At 49.1% G+C, this 20,817-nt stretch overlaps 1 protein-coding gene across 4 annotated transcripts in view; it reads left to right on the top strand.

Annotated features, from left to right (window-relative positions):
• Positions 1-20,817, top strand: part of LOC133354338 (electrogenic sodium bicarbonate cotransporter 1-like) — an 87,204-nt gene that overhangs the window by 15,191 nt on the left and 51,196 nt on the right. The window contains exon 1 of one of the 4 annotated variants that reach the window (XM_061571096.1): positions 1,220-1,318. The exons of the other annotated variants lie outside the window; for them this stretch is intronic. Within the exon in view, the coding sequence (XP_061427080.1) occupies positions 1,303-1,318 (16 nt within the window). The 5' untranslated portion in view covers positions 1,220-1,302. Of the gene's footprint in view, positions 1-1,219; positions 1,319-20,817 lie in introns of those variants that run through there. 4 annotated transcript variants of the gene reach the window in all.

Raw genomic sequence — 20,817 nt, 5'->3', positions numbered from 1 at the left:
ATCGGTAAGGTGTATCTAGTAAACAGAACATGCCCAATTCGTTACGAGTACAGCAGCACAGCGGCGGTGTGTGTTGGAGGGTAAATCCACAACATTTACAATTTGAGTACGACGTTTCGCCAATGATTACAACGAGCATCATCAGACGACAGTCAGATTTCTGTTCAACGTTGCTCTGGTATATCAGTCACCATCTGCCGGATGAAGGGCTCCGCGAGCTGCCACCACCACCACAACACCACCACCACCACCACCACAACACCACCACCACTACCGGCACCACAACACCACCACCACAACACCACCACCGCCACCACCACCACAACACCACCACCACCACCACACCACCACCACCACAACACCACTACCACCGCCAACACCACCATAACACCACCACAACACCACCACCGCCACCACAACACCACCACCACCACAACACCACCACACCACCACCGCCACCACAACACCACCACCACAACACCACCACCACACCACCACCACCACAACACCACGATCCACTCGGCACCTCGCACACGTGCCCATTTCATCAGCTCCATCTGCCCGGCGGCATCCCGTTATCTTCGTTATCTCCGTGTACGCCGTGCGAAGTAGTTGGTCGCTAAAGCCAACAATGGGTCGCTTCGAATGCTCCTCCAGGTGTCGTGATCCATCCCCCTCCCCTCCCTAACCCTTGCGAAACTGCACACGAACGAATACGCGTACGTCGCTTCGTAGAACGCGCGTGGTGGCATTCTTAGTTTGTCCCCACGATTTAAAATCGCACACAACGCCGTTGCCAAAAAGAAAAGCCATCGCGAGCACCTGCGAATCGTCGCCGCGATCATCTGTTTATCGCACCCACGTGTTTCTGTGCGCGCCCTGTCTCCGCACGGACGTACGGACAAAGTGACCACCAATTCTCGCATTGGCCCACAGCGGGAATCCGCGCAGTCTGAGCGGCATTATTTTAATATCTGCGTGCGTGCGTGCAGTGCATCCATTGAGAGCCACACACACACACAGAGAGAGGCAAGCAGTGGTGCGTGTGCGGGTCGACGGTTTTAATGAAGGAAGAGAGTGCCTCCTGGTTTTTAATTGAGACGCCCTGGCACCACGAGAGAGAGAGAGAGGGAGAGTGAGAGAGAGGGGGGCCACGTAGAGGGCAGTGTGAGACGAGAGATGCGTTTTAATGACTGCCCCCATTCAGCCCAACGATATAAAAGTTGCTCAGAGGGGTGTGCAAGGGCCCCCTCGCTTACTACGACGTCGTAGGTGAGTCGAGCTGCAGCAGTGATCACCCAAATGCCTTCGCTGCAAGGTAAGTGATCACCAGGATTGACTCCCTTCCCCTCGCTCTGCGTCTGCCGAACGGATTTGCTGAACCACGAGTTTATTATTTTAAATTGTTGTTGTTGTTATGGTCTTATTATTGCGTCAGTTCACCTGCGAAAGTTTCACTGGGCCTCATGGCTATTTCAGGAAGGTCCTACGAAGTCAAACAATTGTTGTGTTGTAAATATGAATTTCAGTATCTTGTGAAATTTTAATGTTTTGTTTTTGGGTTTGTTCTCAGAAGTATGCGCAATATTACGATTCTGGGACACATTTTACGATTCAGGCGAATATTTAACTTTCGAAAAGAATGAATGCTCATGTTTCGTAAACATTGACCAACAGCACAGACCTCACGATGCGCGTCTATAGTTTGCATAACAACACACGACACCTTTAAATGCACAATTCAGTGATTGTTGATTACAAAACAAACGAATAATTTTAATCCATTTGTGAATCAACTGCTGGACGAAAGGCTCCCCAGGTTGCGTTAGTGATTTGGAGGTTCATCTTCTTGGTTCTTTCGGTAAAGTCACGTAGAAGGGAAATAATAAAATAAGAAAAATAAAACACAATAAAATAATTCTCACGACGTTTCGGCCACAACGCAAGCAGCCGTCCTCAGGTGAAGAACAGGTCTGTCGGAAACGTCGTGAGAATTATTTTATTATGTTTTATTTTTATTATTTTATTATTTCCCTTCTACGTGACTTTACCGAAAGAACCAAGAAGATGAATCCCTGCAGTCACGAAAGCTTCAAATCGAAAAGATTTGGAGGTTGTTCGACTCGATTTCCCGACGCGGGCAAAGGCGTGAAAGGGTAGTGAGGCAGTATGAGTTCAGATGTCCCGAATTTTGGCTCTGGCTGAGAATCGAACCCAGGTCTCCAGGCTCAGACTGCAGCATGCGCACCACCACCACCACCACAGTGCCACTGCTCCCCGCTTGCCTGTAAGTTCGGCAGTTCTTCACCGGCACCGATGATTCCAGCGAAGCTGACTCTGCTGATGAGACACTTGTGTGGCTATACCTGCCCGGAGTTTTGATTGTCTTGAAATCAATGCTGCTGCCATTATGCACTCCCAGAAGTTTCGTGCGTCTGCCTGGTCGACCGTGTCAAAAGAATGATTTTATAATTATAATGTTACATGGAAAGACGGACCCGGGAAAGGAGATGTATTGTCTGCTTAATTATGTCGTAATATATATAACGAGGTTGCACTAATAACGAACGAGAGGTGATCTCTAAGAGCTCGCTCCAGCTCTGCAGAGCACCCTCTTAGTGGAGGCCTCTTCTGCCGGCAGTGGCGCGAGCGAGCCATTGCAGGGGCTGCTCCTTTACCACACTTCAGTTACAGAGGCGAAAACTCTCCATGCCCACACGATAAGGCGGTTCGCTGAGCTATCATTTGTGTGGGCCACGTCGCTTCTGAGAAAGAGCCATGGAGCTCAGTGGGCACTACCTGATAAAATACTAAACATCTTTTAGTTTTATTTGAGTCTGGTGGTTAGTAGTGAGTGGCTGGGTAGTCTGTGTGGTCAGTAGTGAGTAACTGGGTAGTCTGTGTGGTCAGTAGTGAGTGACTGGGTAGTCTGGTGGTCAGTAGTGAGTGGCTGGGTAGTCTGTGTGTTCAGTACTCAGTGATTTACTGCCAACAGGCTTGAAACACAGAACGTGAAAAAAATAACTGTTGGGAATTTTGGGCGGCGACATCGTTGGGATCGCTATAGACCTGAATACTCTCAGCCAGTGGCGCAGTGACGCAATTGGTCAGGTTGGGGCCCAATTATTTGACTTGTCTCGCACGGTGGCACCGAGGCTAGGGTACGTGTGCGTCTCCTCTCGCCTTTTCACACCGTCCTTACCCTCACGGTCTCGAACATTTCACGCTGTAGGGGCGCTCCGGCTTAGCCAAATAAGTGTTGTTGTTCTTTGACGCTGTTGTTGTTTTGACTTGAAACTTTAGTGACCTGCAGGAATTCATATTCTTTAGTTCTTTCGGTAAAGTCACGTAGATATAAAAATAAGAATTGAAAAATAAAGTGAATAACACGTAAAAATGTTTTTAAAAATGAAAATAAAAACAAAAACCACGACGTTTTGATCGCAACACAAGCGGTCGTCATCATGAAAAGGAGGGTTAGCCTCTAAGGCAAACTGTTTAAGAAGGTTTAGAGACGGGCTGCTAAACCTTTATAAACAGGTTGCCTTTAGAGGCTCCGTGACTTTACCAAAATACCCAAAAAGTATGAATTTCTGCAGTCACGAAAGCTTGAAGTCAAGATTATTTATTTATTACTTTTATTACATCTACGTGGCTTTACCGAAAGAACCAAAGAATAATGTTGTTGTTGTTGAAAACAAATCTCATGGTGGTTGTCAAGGGCGGCCCCAACTCGTAGCTTTGGCCACCGGGGGGAAGGAGGAGGAGGAGGGGGGTGCATGGCACCTCCGCCCCCCACACTCATTACGCGAACGCTCTCAGCCCCTCACCAACAAAACCGTCGATCCTGGCAAACAAAGCGGAACGACAACAACAACAACAAAATACCCGTAAGCGCCGCACAACAGAGGTCGCAACCGGGTACCCGATACCCGTACCCTACCCGATACCCGGCTACCCGTACCCGGGTACCCGTTTGCGACCCTGGTGCGGCCGGGTACGGGTACGGAATCAAAAGCCAGTAGTAGGTGTTTACCCTTTTAAACTGGTACAAAACTGACACCTTTATTCAAGGCATCATGTATGCAATAACCACAACACAAGTAGTCAAAAAAGCAAACAAAAAGAAGCAACTCTGATAATGATAATAATATGCACTGTCCTTGAAGTTGATTGGTCCACACCCGAGACGGCTTTCTTTAGAGCCTAGTCCCCATTGGTTGCGACCTCTGCCTCAACAATGGAGCGCGATAACGCAGAATGCGACGCGCCTAGGAGGAACCCCGCGATGTGAGGGAGGCGCGCTCCTCTTGCCCCTCTGCTCCCTCTCGGGGGGTTCGCGAGCGAGTAGCGCACCGAGCTTGCAATTGAGACGGGTCGCCATTCATTCATTCAGTCTTCCGCGAGGACATTGATTTGGTGTTCACGCAAGTTGTATTTATGTTTTTTTTTCATCAATCACAGCGCGAGGCTATCGCCAAGGCACCGCATGTCACCGGCGTGGTTGGCGAGGAGTTACGCAATTGGTTTTCTAAATTTTTGTTATTTATAAAAGTCGCCGCTTCGATTTCACTCTCGCGGTGCGGCAGTTTGAAACGATGGGGCGAGTCTCTCAAATATTGAGCCACCACCACCATCACCACCACCACCCAGCAACCTCCACCGCCACCACCACCGCCACCACCACACAGCAACCTCCACCGCCACCACCAGCACCACCGCCACCACCACCGCCCACCAACCTCCACCACCACCACCACCGCCACCACCCACCAACCTCCACCGCCACCACCACCACCGACACCACCACCACCACCAACTTCCACCACCACCACCACCCACAAACCCACCACCCACCCACCAACCTCCACCACCACCGCCACCGCCACCACCACCGCCCACCAACCTCCACCACCACCACCACCCGCCACCACCCACCAACCTCCACCGCCACCACCACCACCGACACCACCACCACCCACCAACTTCCACCACCACCACCACCCACAAACCTCCACCACCACCCACCAACCCACCACCACCACCACCGCCACCACCCACCACCACCGCCCACCAACCTCCACCACCACCACCCACCAACCTCCACCGCCACCACCACCGCCACCACCGCCACCACCACCACCACCAACCTCCACCACCACCGCCACCACCACCACCCACCAACCCCCACCACCACCACCACCACCGCCACTACCACCCACCAACCTCCACCACCACCGCCACCACCGCCACCCCCACCACCCACCAACCTCCACCACCACCACCACCGCCACCACCACCCACCACCCACCAACCTCCACCACCACCGCCACCACCGTCACCCCCACCACCCACCAACCTCCACCACCACCACCACCGCCACCACCACCACCCACCAACCTCCCCCGCGGCCTCCGTCCACCCAGCGGTGTCGCCAGGGTTTCAGGTTGTGGAGACATGGAACGGAGTGAGGAAGCACGGCACTGCAGGCCTTGTCTGAAATGTTGCTGCAGATCAAATTTACTCAATTGGGATTACATTCAAATAGAGTAGATATATATCATGGACAGACGGACTGATAAATAGACGCACTGATGAACGGACGCACCGATGAATCGACGAATTGATGAACGGATGGACTGACGAATCATCGAACTGATGAACGAACGCACTGATGAACGGACGCACTGGTGAATCGACTAATTGATGATTCGACGAATTGATGAACGGATGCACTGATGAAAGTACGCACCGTTGAATGGTCGGACTGATGAACAGAGTGACTGATGAACGGGTCGACGGAGTGACGATAGACGGACAAAAAAAAATAACAACATATTTTTGTGTTTAGTTGATCGTCCTTTCATTGCACCTCCGATTAGCACGCTTGGCTACGTACTGTGCGAAAGAACTTCAACTTACATAGGATAGTTGGCTACGTACTGCGCGAAAGAACTTCAACTTACACAGCATACTCTTTGGTTCTTTCGGTAAAGTCACGTGGGTATAAAATAAAATAAATCACGGCGTTTCGGGCGCAACACAAGCGTCCGTCATCAGGTGGGAAAGCCAATGATGACGGACGCTGTGTTGCCGAAAGAGCCAAGGAGTATGGATTCCTGCAGTCACGAAAGCTTTCAAATCAAGATACACAGCATCGTTGGCTACGTACGGTGCGATAGAAGTTCAACATGCGCACACGCATAGCACGGTTGGCTACGTACGGTGAGATAAAAGTTCAATGTATACGTCAATAATCACCCCCACACTATACAACACTTAGCAGGACCCTCCTCAAAGTAAGAGAGAGTTACGAGACTTTGTGTGTGAGGCTTTTCTGAGTAAAGCGTCTTGGTAAGTAAATAAGGAAACTCGATTGGTAGCTCCTTCAGAGCAGAGAGAGAGAGAGTTCAGTTCAGTTAATTTAGTTTCATTTATTTGGATTAGCCCTGTGAGCCATTCGGCTCTTGAATCGGGTGCAACCGCCACAAACAAAAACATGAACAAGAAACATCTTAAAGTGACTACACGCAACAGAAAAATCCAGGAAAAAACTAAAATCTTCCAGAAAAAGCACCGTATATCAACGATGTGTGCAAAAATCCCAGTGGGATGCAAGTCAAACAATAACAACCAAAAGACAATTTAGATTAAAGTTATCAGTATAACTCTGTACTACAACAAACAAATATGGCTAAACCAAAACGTTTTCGAAATCACCAAAATAAAGCTAAAAAAACAATGTAACAGTGATCATAGGAACTGTGATTCAAATTTAACAATAATCGATATACATAACATGTACGACCAAACTTTGCAGCCATAGCTGGCGGCATGAGTCACTCCATAACAGCAGGCGTATCAGTAGGAGTATCACAAATTTTCAATGCACCTTTAAAGATCAGCACACTATAATGTGTGGCCACTGTGTAAAACGTATCCTATTGTACTAATTATTGTACTAATTATTTGGCAATGCTGCTGCTTGCGTTGGCAGTGGTACACACAAGCACAGAAAACAACAACAACAAAAACAAACTCAGAATCAAAATAATTATTTCTATCGAAGGAATCCGATGAACTATTAAGCATTTTTTTCACAGATGTCCAGTAGGCGCGGGGCAGAGCGTGACAACAACAAACAGAACGAAACACGATACGAGTGCAAAGTACAGGAAAGGTAAACAAATCACTTTAAAAAAGCAACAAAACTATTTTTGTTTTTAAATCTTACACGGTCGTCAATGCGTGTGTTTTTTTGTATCTACGTTCTCTTAAGGAAGGCCCATCGCGCGAAACGTCGTCGATGATACATATTTATTTGTCTCTCCCCTTTCAAGTTCATGCGTGGCGATATTGACGAATGCTCTGCGGGGCGAAGGGGGGGGGCGGTCCGTACGGAACGCGCGTGCGTGCGCGTGCGTGCGCGCGCGTGCGCGCGCGTGCGTGTGCGTGCGTGTGCGTGCGTGCGCGTGCGTGCGTGCGCGCGTGTGCGTGCGCGTGCGTGCGCGTGCGTGCGCGTGCCGAGCCCCGAGCCCCCCACGTGCCTCGTGCTTCTGACGTGGGCGGGGAGGCCGTGACGTTGACGTTGTCCGGTGGCCGCCGATCGCATCGAGTCCGCAACGTGAAAGCGCTCACGGGCGAACAAACAGGTTGCAAACCACCACCGCCACCGCCGCCGTCGTCGTCTACGCATATACGTGTTGAACTTCTCTAGCGCCGTACGTAGCCAGCCGTGCTATGTTTGGGTGTGTGCGTTGAAGTTATTTCGCACATTACGTTGCCAACCGTGCTATGCGCGTACGTGCGTTCAACTTTTTTCGCGCCGTACGTAGCCAACCGTGCCAACCGGAGGTGGGGGCGGAAGGACAACAAACTAAACACAAAAAAAGAATCTACACTATGGGAACCTCATTTGCCAGTAAAAATATGATAATTCGTTTTTTACCCTTCTATCTGGCAACAAAACTGACACCTTTTTACAAGGAGTCATGTTTGCATAAACCACAAAACCTGCAGTCATAATGCAAACAAAAAACATAACTCTGATAATGTGCACTGTCCTTGAAGTTGATTGGTCCACACCCGAGACAGCTTTCCTTAGAGCCTCGTCTCACATGGGTTGGACCAGATGACGCCACCTGTAAAAAGGTGTCAGTTTTGTTGCCAGATAGAAGGGTAAAAAAACAATTATCACAAAAAAATAAGTTCCAAACTGATGAGTTTTCAATCTGGACGATGATTTAAAAGTGCCACAGCTCACAGTGACATCCTAATATCGCGAGGGAAGAGCGTTCCGGACGGCCGCAGAAGCGCATCTGAAAGCGTCGCGATGCGATGCGGTGACAGGCGTCTTTGCTCGACGGCTGAGCCAAAAGCCACCGCGGTTCAACGAGGATGAGCGGAGTTCGCCGGCTAAAGGTCGCACATCAACACTCAACGTGCCAAGCTCGGCAGCGTTAGCGGCAATGAAAACCGCGTCTTGAGTGCAACGCCCTTAAACTTTTACTGGAGGCGTTCGGCCAAACTTTCTTAGATCCTTGAAGGAAGATCCCCCCCCCCCCCCACACACACGTCCTAGACCGATGCCAGGTCCCCCCTCGCAAAAATATGTTTTAACCTTAAGGTTCATCTTCTTGGTTCTTTCGGTAAAGTCGAAACGTCGTGAGAATTATTTTATTATATTTTTATTTTTATTATTTTATTACTTCCCTTCGACGTGACTTTACCGAAAGAACCAAGAAGATGAATCCCTGCAGTCACGAAAGCTTTAAATCGAAATTTTATTATGTTTTTATTTTTTTATTTCCCTTCTACGTGACTTTACCTAAAGAACCAATAAGATGAATCCCTGCAGTCACGAAAGCTTTAAATCGAAATTTTATAATGTTTTATTTTTTTATTTTATTATTTCCCTTCTACGTGACTTTACCGAAAGAACCAAGAAGATGAATCCCTGCAGTCACGAAAGCTTTAAATCGAAATTTAACCTTAAGGTGTTTAAAAAAAAATTGTACCTGGTAAAATAAATAAAAATTAAATAAATAAAAATGAAATAAATAAAAATGGGGCCAAACGTTTCCCAGACGTTTGGAGCCGCTCTCGGGAGAACGAAAGCGGGCGGCTCTCTGATGCGTTCGCGGGTCGTACCGGTGCGATGTTCGACGTTTCGCTCCGGATGCTGGGAGCTACTTCAGTTCCAGTGAAGTTCCCGAAGAAGCTACGAGATCTTCTTGGTTCTTTCGGTAAAGAAGGGAAATAATAAAATAATAAAACTAGTGAGAATTCACTAGTGAGAATTGTATTTTATTATGTTTTATTTGTATAATTTTATTATTATTTTATAATTTCACTTATACGTGACTTTACATAATAAAATACAATTTTCACTAGTGAGAATTGTATTTTATTATGTTTCAGTTTTATTATTTTATTATTTCCCTTCTACGTGACTTTACCGAAAGAACCAAGAAGATGAATCCCTGCAGTTACGAAAGCTTTAAATAGAAGCTACGAGAACGTGGGAAATAAACGTCGCACATCGCACCGCACAAACGCACGGTGTTGACCCAGAAAGGAGTCGGAGAACCCGTGCAGCACCACCGCAGTGCCATCATCTTCCAACCCGCACGGCTGTTGCGTGACCTCACAAAGCGGCCGAACAGAACAATGTATCACCTGTGTTGTTGCTGCAAGGCAAAGACACAGACCACCCCCCCCCCCGTATAGCCTTAACAGACTGTTGGGGAAAGTGCTGTTAGCGAGCACCTATGAAGGCCGGCACGGCACACGAGGGGTTTGGGTGGCCAGCACCACGCCCGGTCTCCTTTGTCATCACCATCATCATCACCATCATCATCATCACCATCATCACCATCACTTCTCGTGGCGACGCGTCCTGCCCTGGCCCCATCTTTGTCTCCCCAGTGGCGATGTTTTACACACCGCACCAGGTACTCATTTGATGCCGAGTCGACCTAGGGGAGGCCCAGGTACCGGTTCGGATAGTCGTCACTGCTGTTGCCCTGTAAGGTTCGTGAGCGCAGCCGCGCCCACCACTGCGCCCACCGCTCCCCGCATCGCTGCGTGGGGCTCACGCTTTCTGACTCTCGCGCCTTGGTCGTGGTGGGCCGAATGCTCGAGGCAGACAAATCCTGGACGAAACCGGATGCTGCTGCATTCGAGTTGTCTCGGGTCGATTAAAAATAAAACGCAAAAAATGTGTCCTGAGCTGACATTGGCTGGAGCGAGCTGGGTCCCCCTCGTATTTCGGTCAATATTTTTTTTTCTTGGTTCTTTCGGTAAAGTCACGTAGAATGGAAATAATAAAATAATAAAAATAAAATAAAAACATAAAACATTATAAAATTATTCTCAAGACGTTATTATGTTTTATTTTTATTCTTTTATTATTTCCATTCTACGCGACTTTACCGAAAGAACCAAGAAGATGAATCCCTGCAGTCACGAAAGCTTTAAATCGAAAGTTTTTTTTTGTTTTTTGTCCGTGACTCGCGCGGGGCGACTCGATCGGCGACGCAGGTAAACAGCCTCGTGCCGTCCGCGGGGCCAGGAACGGCAGCCTCGATTGTCGGGGGACTCGGCTCGTGTTGGTCCGCGTCTGTGGGTGCCACACCGGCTCTGGCGCAGGGTTCTGAAACGCCGTGTTCGTGAACGATCGAACGAAATTTGAGCCGAAAAAACAAATTGAAAGTGCGCAAAGAGGCGCGGAGAGACACGCGCTCGGATTTGACATTGAGAGACATGGAGGGGAAACACGCGTGTGATGATGACATCGTCCATACGGTGAAGGAAAGTCTTCAGATGGGGCTAGGGAAGGACGCGTCGCCACGAGAAGTGATGGTGATGATGGTGATGATGGTGGTGATGAAGGTGATGATGATGGTGATGAAGGTGATGATGGTGATGATGATGATGGTGATGATGATGGTGATGATGGTGATGATGGTGATGGTGATGATGGTGATGGTGGTGGTGATGATGATGATGGTGATGATGTTGATGATGATGGTGATGATGATGGTGGTGATGATGATGGTGGTGATGATGGTGATGATGATGGTGATGATGGTGATGGTGGTGATGATGCTGATGGTGATGATGATGATGGTGATGATGGTGATGTTGATGATGATGATGGTGATGATGGTGATGGCGATGATGATGGTGATGATGTTGATGATAATGGTGATGATGATGGTGATGATGATGGTGATGATGATGGTGATGATGGTGATGATGATGGTGATGATGATGGTGATGATGATGGTGATAATGGTGATGATGATGGTGATGTTGATGATGGTGACCGATGGTCAAGAATAATCACGGAGGCCGCAGCCGAAGGATGGAATGCGTTCCAGAGGAACGTCGTGTTCGAGTGGTGTCCGACCTATCCCGAGCTCTCCTCTCAATCAACCCAGACTTTCAAACGTGTGGGGGGTGGGGGGGGTATGGTCAAAAAACCGTAATAACTTACATGGTATGGGGAGGGAGAGAGAGAGAGGGAGGGAGGTATTCATCCAGAAGTGAATGGACAAAGTGATTAACATTTATTATGATCATTATGATTGTTGTGGTTGATGCTGTTGCAGCAGCAGCAGTAGGAGCACGTGTCTGCTTCCTCGGTCGATATCGATGTGAAACGGCGTAAGGGCACACAATGCCACGGCTTGCGATCGCGTTGTTTTCGCGGGGCGGTGCGTATCGCATCGCCCCCCTTGCAATCATCAACTCCGAGCGGGGCGACCAATTCTGGGTTATCAATAACCACGCGGACGACCAAAACACGAATTCCATCACGAGTGCTCGCCGCAGCCTTCATTAAAATCCTGTTAATACCGAGTACTTATTACAGGGTTTGAGAGGGGGGGGGGGGGGGTGTTCGAATCACCGTGACGCCGACAGCCAAAAAAAATCGCAGATGCGGTGTTTTTTGCCATCGAGGGGCGCGTTTAAAGGCTCAGTGGTGAGCTCGCCGGCGAAGGGGGCAGCCGTTGTGTGCGATGCCGCGCGTTATCCGGATCGTCAGGTGCTCCGGAAAGTAAAATTGCACAAAGCTGGTGATCTCACAAAGACGAAATCCCCCCCCAGACAGAGTCTGTCATTCAGACTCTGTCTTCTCGACCGACCTGTTCTCCGCCTGAGGACGTCTGCTTGCGTTGTGGCCGAAACGTCGTGAGAATTATTTTATGATGTTTAAATTTTTATTATTTTATTATTTCCATTCTACGTGACTTTACCGAAAGAACCAAGAAGTTGAACAGGACTGTTGGGGCAAGTGCTGTTCGCGAGCACCTGCGAAAAGCCGGCACGACACGCGAAGGAGGGTAGGAGGGGGGTGGCCAGCACCAGGCTTTGTCTCCCCGAGTGCCGACGGTTTACACAGCGTACCAGCTACTCATTAAAGGCTAAGTCGACCGTGGGGAGGCCTCGGGGCAAGGTTCAAATAACCGTAATGGCTATTGGCCGCGAGCCGGAATCGAGCTCGGGTTGTTGGGTTCGTAGCGCGGTGCGCTAACCGTAGTGCGGACATATTGGATTATCATTATCGGACGCACCCAACGGCTTTGGCTTAAGAAACACAGGTGACGAAAGCGAGGCCGATGTAACGTTGGAGAACACGGCGGTTTACCTGTGGCACATTTCGCGCGCACCTCCATTCGAAGTGAACACGCTTGCCGGAGAACTGGCCGGTTATTCCAGGGCCCCTCGCGAGTTTGTGATAGACCTCCACTCGGTCATGTTCACGAGGAGCTAAGAGACAGGCAGAGTAGGGTTTTATATGGAGTGTTGCACATATAGTGGGTCTAGGATTGTGATAATTATCACCGCATTCATCATCATCAGCTGTAATCTGTCCACCATCGAATGAAAGTATCTCCAAATCACCACCACCACCATCCACGACCACGTGACACAATCCATCCGGCACCTTAACATGAATTATTTGCTCCATCTCCTCCACTGGGAGGGGGGGGGGCGTTCTCTGCGACTCGTTCCACCCCTTTGGCTGCCGCTCCGTTATCGCTCTTGGCCATCGTCACCCACCCACCCATCGCCCCCTTCTCGTGACGACGCCTCCTCTGTCCCAGGCCGCTCACCACTCTCCACTTGAATTGTCTAGACACTGAAATGCGGACGCCGTCATGGACCCCGCGCGTGTCTCTCTCTCTCATCCGCGTGCTCCGTCATTCTTTCCGTCTTTCAATGTAATCCAAAGTGTGCGTCTCTCCACGCGTCTTCACAGTCACAGTGTCTCGATTTAAAGCTTTCGTGACTGCAGGGATTCATCTTCTTGGTTCTTTCGGTAAAGTCACGTAGAAGGAAGATAATAAAAAAATAAAAAAATAAAACATAATAAAATAATTCTCACGACGTTTCGGCCACAACGCAAGCAGGCGTTTTCAGGTGGAGAACAGGTCTGTCGAGAAGGCAGAGAGAACAGGTCTGTCGAGAAGGCAGACTCTGCCTTCTCGACAGACCTGTTCTCCACCTGAAGACGGCTGCTTGCGTTGTGGCCGAAACGTCGTGAGAATTATTTTATCATGTTTTATTTTTATTATTTTATTATTTTCCTTCTACGTGACTTTACCGAAAGAACCAAGAAGATGAGTCACAATGTCCTAAATAATATATTTTTTATTGATAGTTTCCGATATTGTAAAGCTTTGTTTGAGCTCGTGGTCAGCAAGTTTGTTTTAAACCCTCTAAAATAGTTTTACCATAGTTATGATGTATCGGTAACGAATTGCACCCGCATGATGTACAGCTGTTAATATTCCAACCGGGACCCTCTGTGAAAAAAACGACCCGTGCGACTCAGTCGAGACATTTGATGAGTTAATTTAAAACGAGATGGGCTGCCGTCACAAGGACACACACACACTCACACAAACCCTCCCGCTGTCTGACGGCGTTGGCAAGAGCGCTTGACGCCGTGACTCAATGAGAAAGCGAATTCAAATCCCTGTTTGTGAGCCGACTGCCCATCGCATTCTAGATTTGAAGCTTTCGTGACTGCAAGGATTCATATTCTTAGGTTTTTTCGGTAAAGTCACGTAGGTAAAAATTTATAATTAATAAAAGTTAAATAAAAATAAAATAAAAATCACGACGTTTCGGAGGCAACACAAGCTTCCGTCTTCAGGTGGAACGGTCACAGCACGACTGCCGCATCAAGTAAAAACAAGTATAACCCGTAAAAACAAAGTTTTTCACTATAAATCCTTTATATGCGTGGCGGCTAGAGTCCTCTCGTCCTCTGGCTTGAGATGGCTGCCACCTATGGGTCAGATGATTGCATGACAGCATTAAGCAATTGGTAATTAAATATAATGTTTTTGTCCTAAAAAGTGTAAAATTTAGGAAAAAAATTTCACGAACATTAATTGTCACGCACAACGAGTCTGTGTGGAGAATGTCAGCTCGATTGGATCACGGGAAGTGGGTTAAAAACGACCGAAAGATTTGCACGGTCCTAAGCAAGCAAGCAAGTGAGCTTAATATAAAGGATTTAAAAACGTAAGAATATGCCCATCGCATCCCTATGGTGCCGCTAAAACGAGCATCAACATTGTGTACGCAAGTCAACAGTGGTTTGGCTTACGGGCCCCCACACATCCACGGTAATGTGAAGCGCCACTGCAGGCAACGGGGAGACGACTTTGACCTTTTGACACGGAGGTCAAAACCCCCCATCGTGCTAGACGGGCGAAGTGGTCGTCGCCAGTCGGAGTGAAACTTCCATTGCTGGAGCATCGTGGAGGGCCTCACAGTGAACCGCTGTGAATTGTTTTAGCAATTTAATTGAACAAGTTATGTTATTTCTAGATTTGAAGCTTTCGTGACTGCAATGATTCATACTCTTAGTTCTTTCGGTAAAGTCACGTAGGTAAAAAAAATGAAATTAAAATTAATAAAATTAAACAATAAAATCACAAGTCTCCGTCATCAGGTGGGACCGTCACAGCCAGATTTGCTGCATCTTTTTTTTTACCTACGTGACTTTACCGAAAGAACTAAGAGTATTAGTTATGATATCTTAGAGAGACCTCAACGCCGGCTTCTACAATGGGACAATTGTGGAAGCGCGCTTGAGTCGAGCCTCGTTCTGCCAAGCTGCGTGACACCGACTGTTTACGCCACTGCTGCTGCTGCCGCTGCTGCTGCCGCTGCTGCTGCCGCTGCTGCTGCTGCTGCCGCTGCTGCTGCCGCTGCTGCTGCTGCTGCCGCTGCTGCTGCCGCTGCTGCTGCCGCTGCTGCCGCCGCCGCTGCGTGACGGGCACAGCAATGAGAGCGGAGCGCTCGGGGTGACCTCTCTTACGTCACCAGGGTGGCGTGATGTGAACCGAGCGAAGTGTTTCGCTCGTGGATTCGCATCGCCCTGGCTACTTGGCTTAGGACACGGGCGAATTCATTTCCCTTTTTTAACCTCGTTTGGCACACAAAGTCCTCCCTCCCTCCCCCCACCACCACTCCCCGGGGCTCTGAGTGCCGGCGCGGGGATGAAACGACGAAATCATGATTTTTGCATAATTTTATTCCCGTTCCGCGGATGGAAAGCTACGTTCGTGCCCTGCGTGAGTTGAGCGGGGGGAGGTCGCGTGGGGCCTCCCAGCTCACGGGGAAGCGACCGCCACCCTCCGAGATGTCATCAAGACGTCTCCTCTCTTTCTCTCTCGGGACGCGAGAGGGTTAACAAACATGGGTACGCCGTGTCCCCGCGCGCGCATTGTTCGTGCCGATCGCACATTGGGGTTTGGCGTCACTTAATCACTGTCACGGAACACACAACAGCTCTGCTGTTCACACTATGGCCTTGTTATGTTCGCGTAAATCTCGCCCTTTATTGGATGTTCCCAAAACGTGGCCTGCGTGGCGAAAATCGGCCGTGGCGCTTAGTCCACTGGTGGGGCGCTGGGGGGCAGACGCATAAATCAAGTTTGCGTGCCTCCGTGTGGCCACATAAATTATGTCCTGGACAAACAACACCTTCATCATAGCATCACAAGTGTGTGATGATATTGAGTCAGGCTCATCGCACTATTGACATTCTCAATGAAATGCTGTCGTTAGAATCACGAGCTGGTTTTTTAGCTTTAACGTTGACGAGGATCACAGTTGAAGCTGACATTCGATGCATCCCCCAATTGTTTCTCTCATGAATCCGAGGCCCCTTTGAGCTTCTTGAGGCCCTACGCATTTGCTAGGTTCTTTCGGTAAAGTCACGTAGAATGGAAATAATAAAATAATAAAAATAAAACATAATAAAATAATTCTCACGACGTTTCGGCCACAACGCAAGCAGCCGTCCTCAGGTGCAGAACCTTCTACGTGACTTTACCGAAAGAACCAAGAAGATGAATCCCTGCAGTCACGAAAGTTTTAAATGGAAATTTGCTAGGTTGTTTATGCCCAGCACCACCGCTGACTAAATCCCCCTGCACAGCAGTATTCTTCATTGCAAGGCCCATGGGCCACTGGCGGGCCTCTGGTGGCCCTTCAGTGCGGCCCCTGATGTGGGGCCCCCGACAATACACAAAGATATTCTTAGGTTTTTTTTGGTAAAGTCACGTAGGTAAAAAATTAAAATTAATAAAAGTAAAATAAAAATAAAATAAAAATCACGACGTTTCGGAGGCAGCAAGAGCTTCCGTCTTCTTGTGTTGCCTCCGAAACGTCGTGATTTTTATTTTATTTTTTATTTTACTTTTATTAATTTAAAATTTTTACCTACGTGACTTTACCGAAAAAACCTAATCCTTGCAGTCACGAAAGCTTCAAATCTAGAATTAATACACAAAGAGTGAGAACACCGCACCCCCCCATCATCATCGTTGTGCTGCTGTCAAACCCACAAAGGTTTCAACGGGTGTGGCGGCCTTCACACTGATGATGTCTTGTCGGCGAAAGTGAAAGTGAGTGAAGAACGCTGCCCTAGAAACTTCCTTTTCATTATCAATAAAATACGGCGAGGCGATGTCATAGCAGCAGTGTAGTGACTCGAACTGTGTGGAGCTATGAGTGGTATCTCCTCAATGAGAGTGGGGGTGTTCCCCGGTCTCTGCAGTTTCCTCCCACACTTGAAATAGAATTGGCCAAAGATCTCAACGCAGGACCCTCTAAAACGTTTTCGGCTAAAGCGCATCATCATATTAATATTGTTGTCATTTTGACTGCTCTTGCGTCCTGAGTTTGTATTTAATTATTTTGGCATGCTGTTGGAAACCGTCGGACCAACGTTGAGCCAATGTTCCTTGTTTGCTGGGTCTCCAGTGATCATGCAATGTTGGACCAACGTTGGTTTGTGGCTAGAACCGTCGGACCAAAGTTGGCCTAAATTGGGCCCAACTTTCCAGTGAACTTAGCACTTATAGCCAACGTTAATTGAGAGATGTGAAGTCTACTGTGGTGGCGCAATGTTCATTACCTCGCCTGGTATGCAGGAGGTTATGGGTTCGATCCTGACCCTGACACCTGCTGCTGTAGATTTTGAGCTTGCACGTTTCTCTCTCTCCCGTAGTCGCGTGGATTTTTCTTCGGGTTCTGCGTTCCCCTCCCCCCGCCCCCACATTTAGAATCAACATCACGCGTTTAGAGTATTGGGCTGCTGCTATCAATTTCCACGTGACACGTCACTTCGTTGAGCTATCATTTGTGGGCAGTTATGTTTAGTATATTTGGAGTTTTCATGTCTCTCTTGCCGTGGTGACATGGATTTTTCTCCGGGTCCTCCAGTTTTCCCATCCGCATTTAAAATCAACACGCGTTTCGCGCATTTGACCGCTACACATTCGCACGTGACACGCCACTTCGTTGAGCTATCATTTGTGACCGCCAAGGTCGTTTCTGAAATAAAAAAAAAGAACTGTATAGTTTTGTGGGGCCTTACCTTGTAAAGTAAAACACTTTAGTTGAGTATAACGTGCAATGAGAAGAAGGTTCGTGGAGGTGGGTGCGTGGGAAGGTCACCCACCCACCCAGCCACTCGGCACTGTTCAAGACGTGCGCGCGCGCGTGCCCTGTGGAGTCACCGGGGTCGAATCACAGCGCTCGGCAGTCAGTGGGCGGCGGCTCGTAACAGGACCATTAAGGCTTCTTGCGCGGGCTTGCGGCACGTTTGTTTACTCAGCAGTTCATTAGTATGCGGCGTGGCGTGCTCGCCGCGTTAACGGAACCAATGCGGGCCACTTAAGGACCCCGTTAAGTGGGTGTAATTGCCAGGTATTTACAACCAACGAGCGCTATTTGGATTTTTTAAGTTTTTTTAGTACTCGAGGGCTATATAGTTAAGGTGCCGCTTGAGTTAAAAGATCTTGGGGGGGGAGGGAGGGAGGGAGTTTAGGGGTCACAGTGCGCAATGCCGTAAAGCCGAGCAATACCCAGCCCGGTTGAGTTGTCAAGGTCAGAGTGGGAGCCGTGCCGTGCCCTGGCCAATGAGGTTCAATGTCATGCGAATATATGAGCTGAACGTTGGTAACACACGTGAAGCAACGTTGTTGTTGCTGTTGTCCCCCCCCCCAGATAACACTGGTCAACACACTTTATTCCGGCATAAGGTATTCCAACGGGTTTAAGGTAATTTTGGGGTGCTGATTCCAAAAGTGGCATCAGTTTTTGTCTATCACATCAGGCTTTTGAGATATCAAATATTGCATTTTCAATAAAAACTGCGGAAGAAAAATATGAAATAAATGTGGATATCTACATAAAATGATATTATAAACACACTATCCTAAACTACAGCACCATATTTTAACACTAAAGCAGTCACTGACTCGCAACAACTTGCAATCATAAGTGACAGAGTTAACTTCGGGTAAAATCAATGAAAATGGGGTATGCCGATAGCATGAAATGAGATGTGATAGAGAAAATCTGAGATCATATTTGGAATCAGCACCCTGAAATTAGTCTGAAACAGCTGCAAAAGTCCAGGCCAGAAAAAATGTTTTTTTTTGGTTTACCAGTGTAATAGACTTTGCACAAACTTTCCCGGTCAGGTCGTGGCCACCGCAGGAGACGGGAGGCCGCGATTCTCGTGCCACATGAGCAACGAGAGAGTGTCTTCTTGGTTCTTTCGGTAAAGTCACGTAGAAGGGAAGTAATAAAAAAGACCTGTTCTTCACCTGAGGACGGCTGCTTGCGTTGTGGCCGAAACGTCGTGAGAATTATTTTATTATGTTTTATTTTTATTATTTTATTACTTCCCTTCTACGTGACTTTACCGAAAGAACCAAGAAGATGAATCCCTGCAGTCACGAAAGCTTTACATCGGAACGAGAGAGCGGTTCAACACGGGAATCGGGCTCAGGAGCAGAGGCAGCAGATCGGGGGGAGGAGACCGGGGATGAGATGGAAGGATGTGGCCCAGTGAGATATGGACTGAGATAAGGGGACAGTCGTGGATGTGCTGGTAGAGAGAGAGATATCACGTGGAGAGACAGAGAGAAACATGAGAAGCCACTCCTTGCAAAAGTTGAGTTTTGGCTTTGAAGATGTAAGTATATGGGTCTATATGTAAGTATCTGCATCACTCAGCTGGTATGTGGATCTATGGGTCTCTATGTAAGCCTGTGGGTCTCTATGTAAGTCTATGGGTCTCTATGTAAGTCTCTGCATCACTCATCTGGTATGTGAATCTATGGGTCTCTATGTAAGCCCGTGGGTCTCTATGTAAGTCTATGGGTCTCTATGTAAGTCTATGGGTCTCTATGTAAGTCTCTGCATCACTCATCTGGTATGTGAATCTATGGGTCTCTATGTAAGTCTATGGGTCTCTATGTAAGTCTCTGCATCACTCAGCTGGTATGTGAATCTATGGGTCTCTATGTAAGCCCGTGGGTGTCTATGTAAGTCTATATGTAAGTATCTGCATCACGCAGCTGGTATGCCTGACCAGACTGTAGGGGCAAGTGCTGTTAGCAAAGTAGCAGCACCTATGAAGGCCGGCACGGCACACAAAGGGGGTGGGTAGCCAACGCCGCGCCCGTCCGCCTTTGTCTCCCCAGTGGCGATGTTTACTACACACCGCACCAGGTGCTCATTTGATGCCGAGGATCGGTTCAGATTATCATAATCGATTGTTGGCCGTGCGCACGAACCACTCCCCCCCCCCACACACGCGCACGGGGTTCGGACACGCGCCGTGTCGATCCGGCGGCGGGCGGCTCGTATCGGCGTCGAGGCGATCTCGGTTCGCGTAAAACCGCGAGCGGCTTAGACGAGCGGCGAATGTGAGCGTGACGCGCAGCCGCGGCAGAAGAAGAACGTCGTAGAAGGCGGTGAGGTCACGCGAGATCTCCCCCCTCCCTCCCTCCTCCTTTTCTCCTCGCCCCCCCCCCTCCTCCCTCCTTGCCCCCCTCCTCCCTCCTCGCCCCCCCTCCCTCCTCACCCCCCTCCCTCCTCGCCCCCCTCCCTTCTAGCCCCCCCTCTCTCCTCACCGTCCCCCTCCCTCCTTGCCCCCCCACCCTCCTGGCCCCCCTCCCTCCTTGCCCCCTTCTCTCCTCGCCCCCCCTCCCTCCTCGCCCCCCCCCTCCCTCCTTGCCCCCCTCCCTCCTCGCCCCCCCTTCCTCCTCGCCCTCCCCTCCCTCCCCCCACCTGCGCACGAGCGGATCGTTAATCTCAGGTGAAGTGCGCGCGCAGCCTCTGAACGGCGTCAGCGGTTGAGACGAGACGCGTTGTTGTTGTTGTTGTGGCTCTCGCTCGGGGCTGCACTGCACCCAGCTGGAGGTGACCGGTGCCTCGACGGCCACCGCCCCCCCCGCTCGCTCGCCCGCTCGCCCGCGTCGTCAC

The sequence above is a fragment of the Lethenteron reissneri genome, chromosome 47, assembly GCF_015708825.2.
Source record: "Lethenteron reissneri isolate LAM-NWPU_2019-01 chromosome 47, ASM1570882v1, whole genome shotgun sequence".
In the NCBI taxonomy this organism is placed as follows: Eukaryota; Metazoa; Chordata; class Hyperoartia; order Petromyzontiformes; family Petromyzontidae; genus Lethenteron; species Lethenteron reissneri.
This window is presented reverse-complemented; position numbering and strand designations above follow the sequence as displayed.